This window comes from Eptesicus fuscus, chromosome 21 (genome assembly GCF_027574615.1).
Source record: "Eptesicus fuscus isolate TK198812 chromosome 21, DD_ASM_mEF_20220401, whole genome shotgun sequence".
Classification (NCBI taxonomy): domain Eukaryota; kingdom Metazoa; phylum Chordata; class Mammalia; order Chiroptera; family Vespertilionidae; genus Eptesicus; species Eptesicus fuscus.
The window spans coordinates 8,454,691-8,474,455 of NC_072493.1; the positions used below are offsets into that span (position 1 = coordinate 8,454,691).

Consider the following 19,765-nt stretch of genomic DNA (forward strand, 5'->3'; position numbering starts at 1 on the left):
TAATAATAGAAACAGGGATTTTATCTTGTTTTAATTTTTTTTTTGTTAATCCTCACCCAAGGATATTTTTTTCCCATTGTTTTTTAGAGAGAGTGGAAGGGAGAGAGGGAGGAGGAGAGAGAGAGAGAAAGAGAGACACATCGATTGGTTGCTTCTTGCATGTATCCCGATGGGGCCCAGGGATCAAACCTCCAATGCAGGTATATGCCCTTGACTGAAAATCGAACTTGTGACCCTTCAGTGCATGGGCCAACACTCTAACCACTGAGAACACCAGCCAGTCATAGAAACCGGGACTTTATTTTAGAATCAGATATGAAGTCATTCGCTTTTTTTCTTTCTCACTGCAGATTCTTAAACATTTCCTCAAAGCCATTACCAGGAAAACCATAGGTATTCTAAAAACTTGCATGCTTTTTTTCTTTTAAAAGAATTCTAAAAAAGTCTTCTAAATGCCTTAAGCTTTGAACAAAAGTCTTCACAGTGTAACCTTTTGAGATCCTCTCTGGTTCTAAGTTTTTATTATTTTTACTATGTTCTTTGTCAGAAGTAGCTTTGTGCTGTGGTATTCACAAATGAAACGTTTGTGAGGCCCAGACAGTGTCTTCCAGGAGGTACTTACTATTATCAGAACTACTAATGAAAATAGTTAATAGTTATTGAGACACTTACTACATATAGAGCAGTATGCTGTCCATTTTATTCACATTAATCCACTTACTCTTCAACATGACCCTAGGAGGTAGCTATTGCAGTTGATAATGTCTTACCTGAAACCCTGGGGACAGACACATTCAAATTCAGATTTTTACAGAGAACAGGTACCCTGTGTTACCCAATAGCCTCAGCAGGGTCTGGGGCAGGTCCCCTGGAATCAAACACATTAACATTTCTGCATTGCAATGTTAGACTCTGCTAACTAAGTGCGATAAATAAAGGTTAAGTAGTCTCACGTCAGTTCAGATGAGGTTTTTCTGCCAAATGAGTTTGGGTCTGAAACTTTCCCCGGTTTTTGGTGCTTACTTGGATTCAGAATTGCAATAAGGGATTATTATTATTTTTCATATTGTCTATGAGAAAACTGAAGTTGAGCGAGGTTAAGGAATTTGCTCAAAGCCACACAGCCTCTAACTGCAGAGGCAGAAGGCCATTAACCCAGGCCTGCTGGGAAAGTCGATGTGTCAGGTAGATGTGCTGATTGCAGAGCGGGTGCTCTTAACTGTCAGGCCACACAGCTCCTACGTGAACCGAAGCACTGGCCACGTCATAATCAGAACAGAAGGCACAGGTCGCTTAAAGCTTCCCTGGAGACCCACTCTGGAGACCCAGTGAAGCCTGGACTTTGAGTAAAGAGATTCAAAGTCTGAATGGAACCACATTTCTTCCCCGCTTACCTCTTCTTTGGGCATGAATCTCACTTGCACGTTGTACTTCTCACCAGGATCCAAGACCCCTGAAGTGGGCTGGATCTCAAAGATCCGTGTCTTTGGCTTGAATTCAGTATGTAGTTTCCGTCTTAAGTACTTTGGCATGTGTTTCTCCAGCTGGTTAATAAATATTAGACAATTAGATAACATCTATGGAAAATGGACTTATTCCAGCCTCTACTCACTCCACCTGCTCGGTGCCTCCCAGGCATCAGGGAATGTGTAGATACTAAGGGTACAAAGATGAATAAGACATTCACCAGACAGATGGCCTGATAGATCCTCAAGTGCTGAGCTAAGGAACTAGATTTTGTTCAGGAGGCGATAGCTGTCACTGAAAGTCTGAGCAGGAGAGTGAAATGATGAGAGTGAATGCCTAGAATTACAAATCTGGCTGAAATGGAGATGGAAAAAGGGGATCAACGGGCCGTAACTCACTTACCTTGTTAAATGGCTTATGGCTGACGACAAACCATTCACAAGGAACTTGAAGATGATTGGAGAGCTGAATAGTTTCCACAAGGCACTGTCCACACTGAATTGTGGCAAACTCTACCTTTTCACAAGACAGTGTCATCGTGGGAATGGCCACGTGGGCTTGCAGACAGATGAGAACTGTTGGCCCTCCAACCACCTAGAGCGGCCATAAAATTGTGTTAGCATAGCATGTGGCATAGGGTCGGGGGGAGGGGGGGGGGAATTATGACTCTGAAATAGTAACTGGATCATCCCAGGGGTGATCGACTAGCAGAGCTGGGCGCTGGGAAGGCTCAGCTGGCCCCAGCGGTGCATCTTACTTTGATGGGCAGAATGGCTTCTTTGTTCCCAACAGAATGATTGGTCCCTTGCTGGTCAAATCTCATTTCAAATGTTTCCGTTTCGCAGTAAGGCAGATGCTTTACACGATCCAGCTCAGTACTAAAGCCTGTACCAAGACAGACAAAATTTCTTTGTGGGAAAGAGAAATAGCAAACAAGAGCTGCTTTAGTTAGAAGCCCCTCTGGGGCAGGATAACCATTCAAAGACCCAATTACCGACCCAACCATTCTTTCAGCTGATCCCAGAAGAAACACACATTCTTCTCCAGAAAGACAGGACAGATGGCCTTGTTGGAAATGACAAGGTGCAGTGGGAAAGGTCTCCCTGGCCTGGTTACCTGTGTCGTGAAGGACCCGCTTTTCCGCGTGGAAGGAGACTGGGATATGACTGGTGTTGGTGATCTTGATGATGTGGGATCGGGTGTCACCAAGGATGATGTGGCCAAAGTCTAGGATATACTCTGGCAGCTGGATTCTGAAATGAGTAACAAGGTCTCCTTACCAGTCACTGTTCCAAAAGTGAGGGAGCGTGGGGCTCTCTCCCATCTCCTGTGCACAATGCTATACTCTGGAGTTGAGAACAATGAATGGCCCCAGAGGGGAGACCAGGAACCAGCTACATCTTCCCTCAGAAGTCCACACTGTTATTTCAGCCATGATCTCAAAGCACCTTCAATGTGGGCTCTCATGAACCTGAACCTGGGCCTGTCCGTTAGACAAAGCCGGAGGTTCCTGCCTGGTTAGCTGGATGCTAAAGGATAGCAGATGCGTGAGGGGAGTGGATTGCACTCCTGCATGATCAACCATCATGCCAGGGAGCACTCTGCTGGGCGGCAATGCTCGCTCCACTATACTCTGAAGCAAACAACACGGAAGGGCACTCACTTGGCTAGTCTGTGGCGACCCCGATGGCTGACTTCGTCCAGGGGATCGTAGATAATTGTCTTCTGATGTTCCATGGTATAGTTTTGGACTATTAGTCGCTCTACTTCCATCTGGAGCTGAGCACTTAACTGGAGCAACAGAGAAGAGCAAAGGAGCAAACTGTTCTAGAACATGCATTCTCAATGTGGGCACTATCACCCCTCAGGGTGATATGCAATCTATTGTGATATTAACATTTTCATGGGGGTGGGTGGAGTATGCAACTAGCATAGCTATAGCATGAGTAGTCTCAGCTATAGAAAGGGATCAACTACTCATATTGATGGATCTCAAGGACATCATGCTGAATGAAAAAAGCCAACCTCAAAGATTCCATACTGTATGATTCCATGTACATAACGTTCTTGAAATAACAAAAGTATAGAGGTGAAGAACAGATTAGTGGTTGCTAGGGCAAGGGATGGGGAGATTGGGGGTAGGTGTAGGATGTCAGAGCAAATAAAATAAAAAAGAAGGGAAGAGACTTCTTCCCACTCCCTCTTCTTAGAGCATTCACTTTAGAGAACTTGTTAGTTCTTTCTCTGCCTCTTTGAAATGTGTCTAAATCTTTCTGAGGGCCATATAAGTCTCTTGTCAGCTCTACAATTCAAAATGCCTTTCTTAAGGATCTGGGGACTGTTTCTTGATGCAATCATCAAGAACGATGGAGCCCCTTCTGCCCAGTTTCTTTCCTTTTCTTTTTTTAAATATTTTATTGATTTCAGACAGGAAGGGAGAGGAAGAGAGAGAGACATCAATGATGAGAGAAAAATCATTGATAGGCTGCCTTCTACATGCCCCCTACTGAGGATTTAGCAAGCTGGGCATGTGCCCTTGACTGGAATCAAACCTGGAACCCTTCAGTCCGCAGGCTGACACACTATCCACTAAGCAAAACCAGCTAGGGCTCTCCCGCCCAGTTTCTGTGGGAGCCTAAAGTCAGAGGGCCCTGTCATAAAAACACAAGAAGTTGGGTTTCCTTTGGATAAAGCCAATTAGCTAACCCAGATGGTCACCCCAATTACCATGTGATTTTAGAATGAACAATGACAAATGGTGCTGCCACGTCTGCTCATGAGGACTAGTGATAGTTCTTACTTAGGGATTAGTTACTGTTTCACTTGAAAATATTTATGCAATGGTTGCATCTGCTCAGCTGTTTATAAGAGGCTGAGACTTCTTCCTGTCATGGCAATCTCTTAGTAAACTGCCTGTGACACAGATCTCATTCTGGTTTCATAATAATTTTTTTTTTTCCTTTTCATCTATCTTTGTGGAGAGGTTTTCTGGCTTGGAAGGAGATTTTTGTGTAATTCTGTTTTCCCAATGAGCACAAGGATCCTTGTGGTGAAGGAGCCGTTCTATATCTTAACTGTGGTGGTGGTTGACACATACCTACACATGAAAAAATCACAAAGGAGCACCCCCCACGCCCACACGCCAGTGCACACGAAATTGATGAATGAGCTCCGCAGCTTGTACCAATGTCCATTTCCTGGTTTTGATGTTGTACTATAGTTATGTAAGATGCTACCGATGGGAAAAATATTTTTCACAACTTCCTGTGAATTATAATTATTTCAAAATAAAAATTAAAAAATGTAATGCCAAACTATTCAAAGAGATTATGTTTTACATACAATGCATGTATTTCATGGGGTATTAGAAAAAGATGTCTTGGCGGGAGTGAGAGTGAAAAATGGTTGGAAAATACTGTTCTAAAAGGTCCAAACCAGAAGCCCTGGGCCAAGCGGGAAAGGTTACTGTGTGAAGGGGCCTGTGATGAGACAACAGGGAGACGTGGGAACTGTGACGATGTGTGCAGGAGCCTGCCTCACCTCCAGGCATTCCCAGTCCATCTTGGTTCTAGAACAGCAGAGCCAACCCTGTGCTCGGCTCCTGAGCCGCTTAGAGGTCAGTTGACCGCTGGCTTATGTAGGAGGACTAGCTTGCTCTGCTCCTGCCATCACATTCTCGGAAACCCCACCCCAGGTCTGGAGGAACCGCCAGACACAACTGTGCTAAGGCTCTGATGAGGAGCCACCTGGGCAGGCAGGTGGCAGGTGGAGATGCACCTCCGCCCCAAGGCAGGCTGGGGTCCGCTGGACAGACCTGCATTCACACCCTAGCTCTTCTCTTGCCTTGGAAATGCACTTCACTTCTGTGAGTCCTGTAAAACTGTGAAATTAAGATAATAATGGCATCTTACTTCCCCTCCCCCCATTGTGGGAGGATTTAATGAAATAATAATGCAGCTCAGTAGCATGGCACAGGCCTAGTGTAAGAGTTCAACCAATGGTAGCTGTTGTTACTAATGATGATTATCCTTGGAACTAAGGCTCACTGTCAGTATCTGCAAATAAGTAATTGCTGGTGGCCTGAGGGGCTCCCAGTCTCCCTAGTGAAATCCCTTTTCCCCATTTGAGAACCCCAGCTAAGCTCTCTCAGCCGCATACATTATCCTTCCTCAGGACACAGTTCTCATGTTCATTTGCATTTTAAAAGAAGAGCACAGAGAGAGAGAGCAGCCTTCACGGTGAGGAATGGCGGGTGAAGAGCGGGGTTTCAGGGAATGGTGGGAGAGGACATTTGGGGATTTTGTTTTTCTGTCCCACAGCAGGGCAGCCTTTATATACAAGCTGGGTTCCTCCCTCCCTCAAGAGACCTCTTGGCTTGGATCCCACCTCAGAGGCACCACACAGTCCTGATTGTTCCAGAGCCCCTTGGGCTGTCCCTCTCCCCCAGGTTGCTGTTGGGTACCCAAGGCCTTTACTCTGAATTTACCCTCTTCCCTCATCACTCAATACACTTCCTGGGAAACTCCCTATCTCCTGTGATCACAGTGACCATCTGATAACTCTCAAATCGCTTTCTCCAACTTCTCTCTCTCCCCAGGTCCAAGCAATGGTCCGAGCTCCCTAATGGATGCCCCTACTTGGAGGATGCACAGACATCTCAGGTGTAATAATGGACCATTTGAACTCATTTCCCTTCCTCCTCTTTCACCCAAAACTTGTTTCTCGTCCTGAGTTTCTTATCTGAGTGTCCTCTCCTTATTTGTCATCCAAGCAAATCACTTGGAAGTCACCTCCTCTTCACTCCAACATGTGCTCAATCCCTGACCAACCTACCTCCAAAATATTTCTTGAATTCACCCAATTCTCCCTACTTTCCGGGCCATCACCTTTGTTTATACTACCATCACCTGTCATCTAGAATTACTCCAGCAGATTTAAAATAAAAGACGCAAAATACGATTATGCAAGGCCTCTGTTGAAACACAGTGCCTTCTTCCTGTGGCCCTCAGGATCAAGTTCACAACCCTCAATAGGTTCAATAGCGGGCTGCTTATCTCTTCAGGCTCATCTTGGTTCCCTTACCTCACCCCATCTTTGCTATACCTTTTCCTCCTTTCCACGTCCTTCCTGCCCCTGGGCCTTTGCACATACTGCCCTTATGCCACATGCATTCTGTGCAAAGTGAGGCTAGTCTTACCTTAAAAGGCTCATCCTCGGGCATTTCCTCAATGGTCTCTGTGTGACTAAATGTATCGTATTTGTCTAACTCATTTTCTAGGTTTTCTCTGGCCTGATTCAAGAAGATTTCATACTTTTCATTCCCTGTGGGGATTAGGAGGAGAAGAAAATCAGGATGGTTAGAAATATATGAATTATGTCCCAAACACAGACCCTTAGCTCAGGTTAAATAAAGTGAGAAGGGAAATGAACTTTTTTTGGCGCCTCCCTTGCCATGTTTTCTCTGCTTTAGAGGATGAGGTCATTTGTGAGCGAGCTGAATTTGTACCAGAGACCTCACTGAGTTTAATGGGAAGATGCTTTAGTACCAGCTGGTTCTCAAGAAGCGGTTGGCAGTAACATCCTAAGCCAACCTTAGGTTGACCGCCTGGATCCCAGCTTCCCTGGTACATTCCCAGTTCTAGCACAGACAGCTGCACGACTAGGGAAATCCCTCAGGCTGGACCAACCCAGACAGCTGGTCACCCTTTCAATTAGTTTTCATGGGCATTAAATCTCAAGTTGCTTTAATTACAACTAAATAAGCTACAATCCCCAGAATCAGGGAGGGCAGGCAAGTGGTGGAGAGGTTTCAGATCCCCAAGTTCACCAGTAAGCAGTACAAGGCAGGCAGAGTAATTACAGTGCCTTTAGGAAACGACGGGAAGCCGGGGGGCTGCGGGGAGCTGGAGCACAGAAGGCCCGGCTAATGGTACTCAGATTTCAATGATTTTAAAGCCTGTACTGGCCTAACCATGTCTGCTGCCATAGGAGGCCAGCTGGGTGCCCAGTGTCCAGCTGGGGTAAAGACCTTCCTTCCTGACAATTCTATGTGGACTTGGGCTGACTTCTGTCTGCTGGAACTCTAGATGCTAGGGTGTGACATGGTCTTAGTTTTACTAATGTTTGTGTTCATATTTTCAGGGAGCAGACTATTAGCATTTAATAGATGATTATCAACAGTTGAGTTAGTGACTTTGGGGTGGCAGGAAAGGTGGAGGTGTGAGGGTTTAGTCTGAAGCTGCTTAGGAGCTGGAAGAGGGATTCATGAAGAAGAGTGAAGTTTCCATGAAGAAGAGTGAAGTTTCTCTGGCCTCTGACTCAGCAAGAAAGAACCAGAGTCTATGGCTATAAAAGAGCTGATCACCTTTCGGATCTGCCAAGACAGAAACAGAGGGAGGCCAGATGCTATGAGGAAGCCTTGGCTAGAGATGTGGGCAGACAATTAACAACAGTCTCAATTCGCTTCCAAACTCTGTAATACCAAAAAGGGATCAGAACCTTGGTTGCCTTTCAGTAGAATTTATAGTTTGAGAATTGTACTCCCGGCTGTAAAATCAGCCTTCAGGTTCTCAGCGGGCACCTGTGAGGGTGCCACTGGGGAAGGACAACTCGGAGGGAGATGACAGTTGGAAGGAAAATGCGCTGGAAGAAAAGGCAGTTGGAAGAGCAATTTCCTGATGCCTCAATGAGGGGTCTTAATGTGCGACTGCGTCTTATCTCGATGAACTCAGGTCACCACGTCAATTTCAACTCTTGACTTTCTTGCAGCGGAGGAACAATACAGAAGGGAACTAGTAGGGACTGCCAAGAAAATGATGTGGGTAGCCTTCAACCTTCAAGCAAGCAAAGCTAAAATGCATATTTTGTCCCCTGTGGTGAACTACGATAGCGGGTAGCAGTACCTTTGAGGTTTCTGGGGAGATCGAGGCAGATTCGGGGGAAGATTCCCTCTCCACTCAGTGTGATACTCTCTGGGTCCAGGTGGGCGATCTGTACCTGAAAACTTCTTTGAAAGATCTCAGGTACTCCAGGTAAGTAGTAAACCTTCAACTCCTGCTCTTTAAGTGAACTGATAAAACCCTGTGCAGCAGAAAGACCAGAGAGAACATTCAAATTGGTACAATGGACTCCTGCTTCTGGCAGTTTGATAACCCCAAGGGCCTACGGTGCTGGGTATTCTCCACTCAACATTCCTCCCCAGGATTTATTTTCATGATGAGAAAACGTCAACAAAAGTTCCTTACAGCTGATAGATTAACATACAATGTACAAGAAACTACTTCCTCCATTTGCTTTGAAAACCAATTTGGCCCATTGCACTCTACTGTTGTTTTCATACCTGCTAGTGAAAAATTGTTCTTGTAGTCAATGGACAGGCGGCCCTCAACTTCAAGGAATCATAAGGGAAGTGTGAGGACATAGTAGGAAATAAACTATCTTGCCCTAGCTGGCAAGTGGATTGAGTGTCAGCCTGCAGACTGAAGGGTCTTGGGTTTAAATCTGATAAAGGGCATGTACCTCAGTTGTGGGCTCCATCCCTGGCCCTGGTTGAGGTGCGTGTGCAGAAGACAACCAATTGATGTGTCTCTCTCACAACGATATTTCTCTCTCTCTCTGTCTCCCTCCCTTCCTCTCTTTCTAAAAATCAATGGAAAAATATCCTTGGGTGAGGATTAACAACAACAACAACAAAGAATAAAAAGGAAAAATCTATCTTAAAATTATGAAAAAACATCTATGGGGTTGTATTGTATTTTCATTATTGGACCCCTGGTGCTTGAATGGTGCCTGGGAATGCAGGACTCAGTAAATATTTGTTTAGTAAATGAGTGAAGTGCTTGGGTTGATTTATTTTTCTTGCTTCTGAGAACTCTTTAATTTTAAAAATATCATTTCCATAATCCTGGCCGTGAATGTTTAGTGTAATGTGACCTAGCTCTAGGTTGACTTGAAGGTTTGAATTGGGGCTCCTCTGACCATCATCACATGGCTACTTACTGAAAGAGGCAGGATGAGTGGCACTCCGGGCATGAGGTTGTCTGGCGAAGAATGGTAATTGGTCAGCACCTTGAATTCGAAGCCGACTTTCCCAGTGTTCTTCAGTGTGACTTTATTCTCTGTGACCCGGTCGAACAGCTTGAGGAGAAGGAGGAAAACAGTGACCCCTGTGTCTTCGCCCTTGGGGATGCTGCTGTCATCCTAACAAAGATGGCTCGACAAACATGCCTCAGAGACACGGATTTATCTCTCAGGATGCTAGACACTGCCAGTCTCATTTCAGCATCACAAAAAGGTGCCAACTAGCTCTACCTTGTTCTCCTAACAACTCATATAGGTCAGTAGGACTGTGGGGTGAGCATCTCATCTCCCCAGACTTCAGTTTCTTCACCACAAAGACCTCATATTGTAGGATCTTAAAGTAAGCTTTTCTACACCAAGATTTGCTTCTTTTTTTAAAATTTTTTTTAAAGATTTGAGTTCAGAATTTTCTAGAATGAATTTTTCTATTTATATGGCGAGACTGGGAATAATAGGTAAGACATGAATTATTTTGCTCATACAATTCAGCAACTAACCAGCAAGTCCAATAACCACAAACTAAGGCCACCTTAGGGGTCCTTAAGACAAGAGAGGGCAAGGACTAGCTGATTTAAAAAATACACTCTGAGCTGAGCCAGGGCCAATTGCCAGGAGGACCCTGGAGATAAGGAATGAAAGAGAATTCTGTTTGGGCAGTGCAATAAAAAAGGTCTCAAAAGGTGTTGGGTTGATTTGATTTTAGCCACAATCTTTAACCTATAGACACACATACACACAAATGATTCAGTAATTATAACTGCAGTAGCTATATTATGGGGATCCAATCCCCATTAAAGTTTGGTAGGAAATATGGTCTCTGAGTATATAACACAAAATCTAATTGGGATGAGAAGATGTAAAGACATTGAATTAACTAGCAATTATTCCAAAGCAAAAATTAGAAGGTACATGATATTATGGCAAAGACTATGCTTTAGTGCCCAGAGAATATCAAGTAAGAGAAAGACAAGTGAGGAATGGAGCTGAGCTGGGCCTCACAGTATGTGTAAGTCTGGGCTGCAGGGTGGAGGATGAGTGGAATAATTTAAGAGTAAGTGTGCAGGCCTGAAGGGCTGGGATGCATTAGGGCCATGGGGTAAAACAGCTTGGCCCCAAATGAATGAAGAGCTATAATGAGGAGGGATGAAGAACAAAGTTTAATGTAAGGAGCAGCAGTTAATAGGGGGACTTGGGATACCCTTACCCAATATAGGTACCTGCAGTGGCTGTGTCATGGGCGACAGAGGAAGGGACTCATGATTGAAGGCCCAGCACAGTATTGACCGGTCACTTAAGTAACCACAACCACTTGGTGAGACAGGCATTGCTACCCCATTCCCATTGTATAGATGAGGGACACTGAGGTTTGGAGAGGTTAGGTGATGTACCCAAGGTGACACATTTGGAAGTAAAATCAGGATAACATCCTAGTTCTCCTGACTACAAAACGATACTTCTAGTATTTCCTCAATACTACAAGGCCTTCCCAAACGCTGCTGGGTGAACTGTTCAGGGATTGATGGGATAAAAATGAAATTTGGGGACAATCTGTTTGGCAATGATGTTTAAATGGGTTAGCAGTAGGAGCTAAGCTTGGGTTGTAATCCCTTACTTCCCCAGGGTCCGTGGACCAGCGGTACAGGCATCACTTAGGAGCTTGTTAGAAATGCAGATCCTCGGGCCCCGTCCTGGATCTACTGGATCAGAATCTGTACTTGAACAAGATTCCCAGGTGATTCGTACACACATTACAGTTTTTACCTAATAATTTAGGCGTGGCTTGATGGGACTCTGCAGTGTGATAACCACAATGGTGGTGGGGAAGGAAAATTGATTCAGATGGGTCCCGCTGGGTGAACCAGCAATCTATGGGTGCTGTAAGGCTGCGGGAGGTGAAGGAGAGAGTGCGGTGGGAATGCCATGGAGACGGTAAACTCCAGGGACTGAGACGGTAGTGTGTCATGAGAGAAACAGAGAGGTTGGGATGAGTTTGTGGATTGAGAGGGAAGATGCACATTTTAGCATCTAACATGCTGAATTTCAGAAGACGGCGAGAAAAGCAAGCGAAGACACTTGGCAAACGGTTGGCAGTGGGAGGATGACCAGGGTTGGTGGGAGGCGGGGGGGGGGGGCAGATGAGAGGTCAAGAAAAGGGGTGATGGTGAGACTATGGTGATCGGGGGTTCCAGAGAGATTAGAGCACAAGGATGATGACTGATGTTTAAGACAAAAGCAGGAAACCTCCTGATGGTGGCAATACCTGTAACCCATAGTTGATGTCCTTGGTGTCAAAGGAATAGCTGACCACGGATGCCTCTCCCCGTAGTGTTATCTCATAGTTGGGCCCTCCTTCCACTTTGCACAGAGCTTTCGCCTGGGCGATGATGTCACAGTGTCCGTAGAAGGTGAAAGCTATCTGGTAGCTACTGTACGGCTGCAGCTCTCCATAGAGGGGCAAAATGTCAAACACCTGCAGAGAAAGTCATTCTAGATGAGAGCATCGATCAGGATGAAGGGCCGGCAAATGGTAAGTTAAAGTCCAGGCGATTTACAGATCATTTCCTCACTAACTTGTTTGACTCCATGCCAGGTGACTAGCCCAGCACCTTGAAAATACAGGATGGTCATGGCGGTAATAGTGCTCTGGCAAGATTTGAACGTCTAACTTGGGGCAGTAATAAGAATTAGCGTGAGATGACTGTGGTGCCCAGGAGATGTTACTTCTTCTATCCCAATGGAAAGTCTCTCTTCCTGTGCGGAGAGCCAAAGGGATTCCTGAAACTCCACCTGGCTCTGGTTTGGGTCTATTCTTTCTGTTTCAGCAGAGTTCCCTTTTAATCCCTCAAAATTAGAGGTGTGAGGGAAAGTTAGCAAGCAGTTACAATGGGGTCATCAATGTGCTCCTCCCCATCACAAAGAAAAATGAAGCATGTTGTGTATATTTTAAGAATACAGGCATATCTCCTTTTAGTGCACCTTACGTTTTATTGTGTTTTGCAGATATTGCTTGCTTTTTTTTACAAATTGAAGGTAAGACCCTCCACCAGCAAAAAGATTATGACTCCCTGAAGGCTGAGAGAGGTTAACAATTGTTAGCAATAAAGTAATTTTTAATTAAGGTATGTATATTGTTTCTTTTAATACATATGCTATTGCACACTAAATAGACTACACTATAGTGTAAACATAACTTTTACTAGAGGCCCGGTGCACGAATTTGTGCACGGGTTGGGTCCAGCCAGCCTGCCCTGATTGGGGCCGATTGGGGTGGGGCCAGCCAGGGGGAGGGGCCACAGGAGGTTGGCCGGCCGGCCCCACCCCCAATTGGGCCAATTGGCCGGATGCAGTGTGTGTCATAGCGACTGGTCATTCCAGTCGTTCCAGTCACTTGGCTTTTATATAATAGGTTTACTTTATTGTGGTGGTCTGGAAAGAACTGCCATATCTCTGAAGTATGCCTGTAATACATTCTTTTTCCTATGGAGATAATTGGACAATTGCCCAAAATGTATGTACAGGGATGTTTACTGCAGCATTATGTAAAGTAGCAAGACTTTAGAAGCCAATTAAATGCCTATCAATGAGGGATCACTTTAAATGAAGTGTATGTGGTACTCTACTCATGAAGGAGGATGCAATGCGTATTTATGGACTAGAAATAATGTGCACAACAGATTATTGAGTGAAGAAGCAGTTCCATTTATGTAAAATGAGATATGCCATTGTATCAACCTGGAAGATGTGAGCATGCGTAAATTTATTCAGAGATTTGCATATGCAAATAGATATATCTGGGAGGCTGTTTGCTAAAATTTCAGTAATATTTTTCTATAAATAGTGGGATTTTGAGGATTTTTGCTTTCACTTTTCTGTTTTCTTGAGTTTTCTCTGACAAACGTCTTTAGCTATAGAAAAAAATTAATATTTCAAAGACAAGTGTTTTATATACAAACACATACTCATTCTAAAAAATGTGAAAAATACAGAAACACTCAAATAGAGAAATACAAATCAACCATGAGATTATACTGTAGCTATATGAATATATGTGTGTATATTTGTATATATACTTATATTCTGAGTTTTCAGTTGATATTATGAGTGGTGCTTTCCCACGTAACTAAATATTCTTTACAAGTATCATTTAAAATAATTAAAAAAAAATTGGCCCTAACTGGTTTGGCTCAGTGGCTAGAGCATCAACCCATGGACTGAAGAGTCCCAGGTTCCATTCTGGTCAAGCACATGTGGGAGGTAACCAATTGATGTGTCTCTCTCACATTGATGTTTCTCTCTCTCCCTCCCTTCCTCTATTTCTAAATATCGATGGAAAAATACCCTCAGGTGAGGAATAACAACAACAAAAATAGAATATGTAGTATTTTTTACTTAATATATCAGAGATTGCTCCAAGTCAATATATAAAATCTTTCTCATTTTCTGCAAAAGAATTTCATAGTATAATTCTTCTGCAGATGTAATTTAGTTTATTCAACTGGTCTCATATTATGGAGCTGTTGCAATTTTTCTTGCTTTTACCAACAGCGCAGCAATGAATGAGAACAATTACGTGTCTTGATGTAAATGTAAAGGTGTATCTGGAGAATAATATCCCCGCAGAGGAAGTGTGCATTTTAAATTCTGATACTCTTGCCAAATCGTATGTCACGAGGCTATGCCAATGCATTCTCCTACTTACAGAGGGTGACAATGCTTGCTTACCCCCGCTCTGCCACTGCAGTCGTCCATCCTCATGGACATACACTAATTTATTTTTCCAATTTTTTGCTATTTCTAAAGTGTTGTAACAAACATCTTTGTATGCAAATCTATGCATCTCCAATGATTTGCTTAAGTCATTATTCTAGGAGAACTTAAGGGTATGAATATGTAAAATCCCTTGATTTCCTCTTTGTTTTTACTGGGAAATTACCGAGGAAAATATTTTCCTCTTATAGCCTCATCTAGGGGCTGGAAAGAGCACGAGGTCACTCAGGTTCAGAGGTAACTGGCGTTTCCATTATAGAGAGCATTTGCTGCTGAGGTGTCTGGGCTCTCACTGAGGTGTTGGGCTCTGTGGGTGTTTGGTTGGGACGTGACCCGGATAAAGTTTCGCAGCCTCATCACAGCCAAACCCCAGCACGCCCTTGCCGCTCTGCTCCTGGATCTGCTTCTGCCTCTGTTTTACAGAAAGGACCCTCGACTTGCCAACCCGCCCCAAGCAAAGGAAACCGTACATCTGAGTTGATCAGCTTGGGCGCTTCTGCTCTTCCGTGTTCTCTTTCTTCAAACCAGGTGTCTTCATCTACAAGGGTGGTCCTGGGAGTGAATGAAATGTAGAGAATCACCGCTTTGACAGTCATCACAACACGATAACCCCGTCTTCCTCCCTCCACCCCTGTGCCCCAAACAAGTGGGCTCTCACTCAAGGACGCTTTTCTCAAGAGGTCAGCCGAGCAGCACTCTGACACTCCCTGCCCCAGGCAAGCAGTGCAGGGCATCAGACTGATCAATTTCCTGTAGGCCCAACCCCTCTTTCCTGTCCTATCAAGCCTTTGTTCGACCTATAAAAATCTCTGGGAGGCTCTGGAGGCTCTGGCAATCTGTCAGGTAATCTGGATGTGTCCCCCGTGCTCAACGTTAAGTTGCATCATTTATTGGAGCATTTTATTGTGAGGATGTAATGCTTGATGAGTTGTCATATCCTTTTCTGCTTGCTGACCTTCACCTGACCCTGGTGGTAGACCTTGGGCAGATGGAGAGGGCACCATGGTAGGAAGGGCTCAGTCCCCCAGGACTCAGGAGGCTATGTATGGCCAAGAGCAGAGGTGACTTCTAGTTAGGGCCTGACATACAGAAGGCGCTCATTAAACTGTGGACTGGTGAGTGGTTGGATGAAGAAACGAGGGATGAGTTTGAGAATGTAAGTAAGTGCAGAGAGAAGAATGCTATTAAAATAATTTCATTCTGGCTTTGCACTTACTTAACAAAATCACTTAGATCAATCTCAGGGGATTCGATCGCGGAGACTGCTGGCGAGCTGGTGGAGGCTGAGGTCCCAGGATGGACTCCATCTGGGACAGGAGGGCACGGTTGGGCTTCCTCAGCCTCATCACAAATCTACAAACTCATGGGGAAGTGACAGTCACACCAGCTGGTGCAAGTCGGCGCCTGGGTGGGCTCTTGATTCCAAATCCTAGACCAGGCAGGCCTAGAAGGGACTGCCCTACACCCTCCCTTGCTCAAATCTTAGCTGACTTTCACTTTCTCCTAAAAGTTTGCTGACCACCCTTCCCGGTCTGGATCGAGTCCCTCTTCTCTGAGTACCCACAGCCCCTGGGCTTCCCCTCCCCACTTATGTCTCCTGTCCCTGCTGGACAGCGAGCTCGCTGTATCTGCTTCATCATAATACGGTGCCTGGAACGCAGCAGGCACTCAGCATGGCTACGAATGAATGAGTACCAGGACCCTGCTCCCAGAGACCCAGAAAGCAGGGCAGGACTCGGGCGAGGAAGGTGGGGCACTCGGCCTCGGCCCTGTGGGTGCTGCTCAGCCTTTGCAGGGCCCTGCCTCTACAGGTTTGCTCTCGGGCCCCGACTGCTCCACCCAGGTCCTGGCCCTGCCAGTTGGCTCTCCTGCCACTCAAGTTCCCCCGAGCAGAGGATGGCGGGGGAAATGGGTGACTGTCCAGGTCTCACTGACTGGAAAGGCCTTTGGATGTGGCAGGGTCACCCCCATTCCTCCTGTTCCCCTCAGGCTGCACGTGGCTTTTAGGGACCCCTCCCCTCCCACGTCTCAGGCTGTTATATTAATATCAACCCAATGTCACTTACATATTCATTCTGGCCCTGCACGCACTTCGCTTTGTCTCAGAGGCCCAGGGGAAATGTCACTTATTACACGAAGCACCCAACACTGTCCCATCTTGCCATGGGAGTTTTCCTCCCTCTTAAGTTTCAGATCATTTCATCTGCGCTCTTTTAGGATACTGTCCACTCTCTAGCATGTACCCTTTCCTTTGCCAACTTCGTGATTTCTGCCATATCGAGTATCACTTGTTAAATCAATTTTCATTGAGGTACAATTTACATACACCATGCACTCATTGTAAGCATACAGTTTGATGCGTTTTTACAAATACACACACCTGCAAAACCACGATCACATTAACACACTGAACATTTCCATCCTCCCCAAAAGTTCCCTCGTGCCCCTACCCAGTCCATCGGCTCCTCACACTCACCTGCTCCATAGCACTGTGGACTAGACATGCTGACAGCTGCACATACATGGGTTTATCAATATGCACTCTTTTGTATCTGACTTCTTTCAAACAGTGGGATGCTTTTATTTTTATTTTTAAAATATTTTTATTGATTTCAGAGAGGAAGGGAGAGGGAGATAGAAATATCAATGATGAGAAAGAATCATTGATTGGCTGCCTCCTGTACACCCCACATTGGGGATTGAGCCTGTAACCCAGGCATGTGCCCCTACCAGGAATCGAACCGTGACCTCCTGGTTCACAGGTTGATGCTCAACCACTGAGCCACACCAGCTGGGCAGAACAGTGGGATGCTTTTAGATTCACTGATGTTGTTGCCAGAGCAGTAGTCTGTTCTTTTAATCACTGAGCAATAATAGCTGACTAATGTGTTTATCCATTTTCTTATTGACAGACACTTCGGCTGTTTCCAGCTTTAAATATATACATATATTTAGTGATTTTACAGAAGAAGGGAGAGGGAAATAGAAACATCAATGATGAGAATCATCGATGGGCTGCCTCCTGCAATGCCCCCTTCTGAGGATTGAGCCCAAAACCCGGGCATGTGCCCTGACCGGTAATTGAACCCTGACCTCCTGGTTCATAGGTCAACGCTCAACCACTGAGCCATAGCAGCTGGGCTCCAGCTTCTAATACTATGAATAAAGTTGCTTATAAGTCTTTGTGTGGACACATGTTTTTATTCCTCTTGGGTAAATTCCTAGGGGGGAACCTTCTGGCTTGTATGGGATATGTATGTTGAAGATGAAAGGAAACTGCTAAATAGTGTTCCAAAGTGGATTTACACCATTTACACCACCCACAGGGCATGGGGGCTCCTGTTGGTCCACATCCTCACCTACACGTCGTATTCAGTCCTTTTCTTTTCAACCATTCAAATGAGTATGCAGTGACAGCACATTGTTGTGCTCATTAATAGGCGTATTTTAAGGGGAAGTTTTTACATAATTACTACAAATTTAAAGTCAGTTTTATCTACCACATTTAGAAAAATAAATATGATGGGGAAAAGCAATGTTCTTATTTTCTTGCCTGCTGAGGCTCTGAGCTGAGCCCCGCTTGTTCTTTTTAAGAAGAGAGAACAGTCCAGTTTCCCTTTGGGGAAACCCCGGGTTAGCACATCCTTAGAACTGTGAGCTCTTGTGGCGCAGGACCCAAGCAGTTCCCACTTTAGAGACCCATAACTCAGGGCCCTTTACCTACAGCATGAGCTCACTCTGTGTCTGGTTGAATGGATACAGGTCAGATGGATGGATGGACGGATGATCGCATGCAGGATAATGTGGCTGTTCTGCACCCCACCGCCACCTTCCCCGTCCCTCTCCCCACACGCCGCCCTTGGCCTTGGAGAAGAGTGGAAAAGCTCTTTTCATCTTCCACCGTGGCCTTCTGTTTGGCTTATCCCAGGCCACATGTCTCTAGTTGACCTCACCTTAGGCAGAAACCACACCATTCTGGGCAGAGGACCCATGTAGGGATAGGTGCTGGGGAGCTGATTAAAATAAAAATTCCTGAACCTCATCCTTGGGTATATTCTGATTCGGCAGGTCTCAGGTAGGGCCCAGGAGTTAGATTTTTTGTAGTTGTTCATCTCATTTGAGGATATAGTTTTTCAATTGATTTTTTTTTTTTTTTAAGAGAGAAAGAGTGGAAGGGAGTGGGGAGAGAGTGAGAGAGACACATCGATTGGTTGCCTCCCACATGTGCCCCAACTGGGGGCTGGGGATTGAACCTGAAACCCAGGTACATGCCCTAGACTGCGAATAGAACCCCAGACCTTCCAGAGCGTGGGCTGACTCCCCAACCACTCAGCAACACTGGCCAGGATAGGAGTTAGATGTTTAACAGTCTTCCCAGGTGATTCTAATGTACAGTCAGATTTAGAACCCACTATGGGTAGGCATGGCAACATGACGGCTAAGGACGGGAGTTGACAATTAATGTGGGGCAGCACTCAGCCTGGGCAGCCAGGGGTAGTGAAAACCAGCAGAGGACGGTCCGGAGCACTTACTAAGGTACATCACCCCACGTCAGAGAGACGCCGGGGAGGTCTGCCAGATCGCTGCCCCACACAACAGCGCTCTCGCATCCAACATGTGCTCCCCCGCTGGGATGTTGTGCGGAGTTAAAAAAAAAAAAAAGCATATGGGAATATGTGTATAGGAAAAACACAAAGCTGTAGCAGATCCGCAGACCTGAGGAAAAACAACACCTCAGGTGACAATGATGCCCGGACAACTGGGAAGTGAGAGGTCTCTTTGGAAACAAGCAAAGGAGAGCAGTAAGGCAGCCCTGCTGCTAACAGTCGAGCCACAGGAGACGGCAAAACCTTTATCAGAACGGAGGCTTCCACTTATCATTAAAGCCGAAAACCTGCTCCAAGAAGCTGAAATAGAATGTTGGTCGAGTCTTTTTGGACCAGATTTCATTTTATCCTCAGGAACAGATGATTACATTCCTGTTATGCTGACCCAAACAAGATTAGATTCAGTTATTTTTTAAAAGAGAGTGCACAGCAAACAAGCAAAAAAATAAAAGATAAAAATCAATATTGGTCCAATTCCAGAGCTACCCATTTCAGATGCACTGGAGGAGCCAGGGAAGAACCCACCCCCCACCGTGCCCTTTAAGCTGTGACGGAACCATGTGACTGTCAGACGCGCTGTCAATCAGATATGCTGGTTTGGGCTCAGCAGTTTCCCTCTTCGTATTTTATTTTCAATTTTTGGTAACCTTGGGCCAATACATTCTTTTGTGCTGAACATTAAAAAAATGTCCACCACTCTTATTGCCTGTTCTCGCATCACTAGAGGCAGTGGCCCATCAAAATAAAACCCCAAAGGACACGTTTGTGTTTCAGTTAATCTTTTGTGCTGTCGTTCAGACAATAGTTGGAGGTAGAATGGTGTATGGTGGCTTTCCACTAAAGTC

At 45.3% G+C, this 19,765-nt stretch overlaps 1 protein-coding gene across 1 annotated transcript in view; it reads right to left on the reverse strand.

The window, feature by feature from the left end:
* The window catches only part of HYDIN (HYDIN axonemal central pair apparatus protein), a 302,917-nt gene that overhangs the window by 108,657 nt on the left and 174,495 nt on the right, over positions 1-19,765 (reverse strand). The window contains 13 exon segments of the mRNA XM_054710866.1: positions 1,395-1,544; positions 1,870-2,061; positions 2,225-2,352; positions 2,584-2,720; positions 3,131-3,258; positions 6,665-6,789; positions 8,370-8,547; positions 9,466-9,603; positions 11,807-12,016; positions 12,268-12,387; positions 14,784-14,865; positions 15,530-15,611; positions 15,614-15,666. Coding sequence (XP_054566841.1) covers positions 1,395-1,544; positions 1,870-2,061; positions 2,225-2,352; positions 2,584-2,720; positions 3,131-3,258; positions 6,665-6,789; positions 8,370-8,547; positions 9,466-9,603; positions 11,807-12,016; positions 12,268-12,387; positions 14,784-14,865; positions 15,530-15,611; positions 15,614-15,666 — 1,723 coding nt within the window.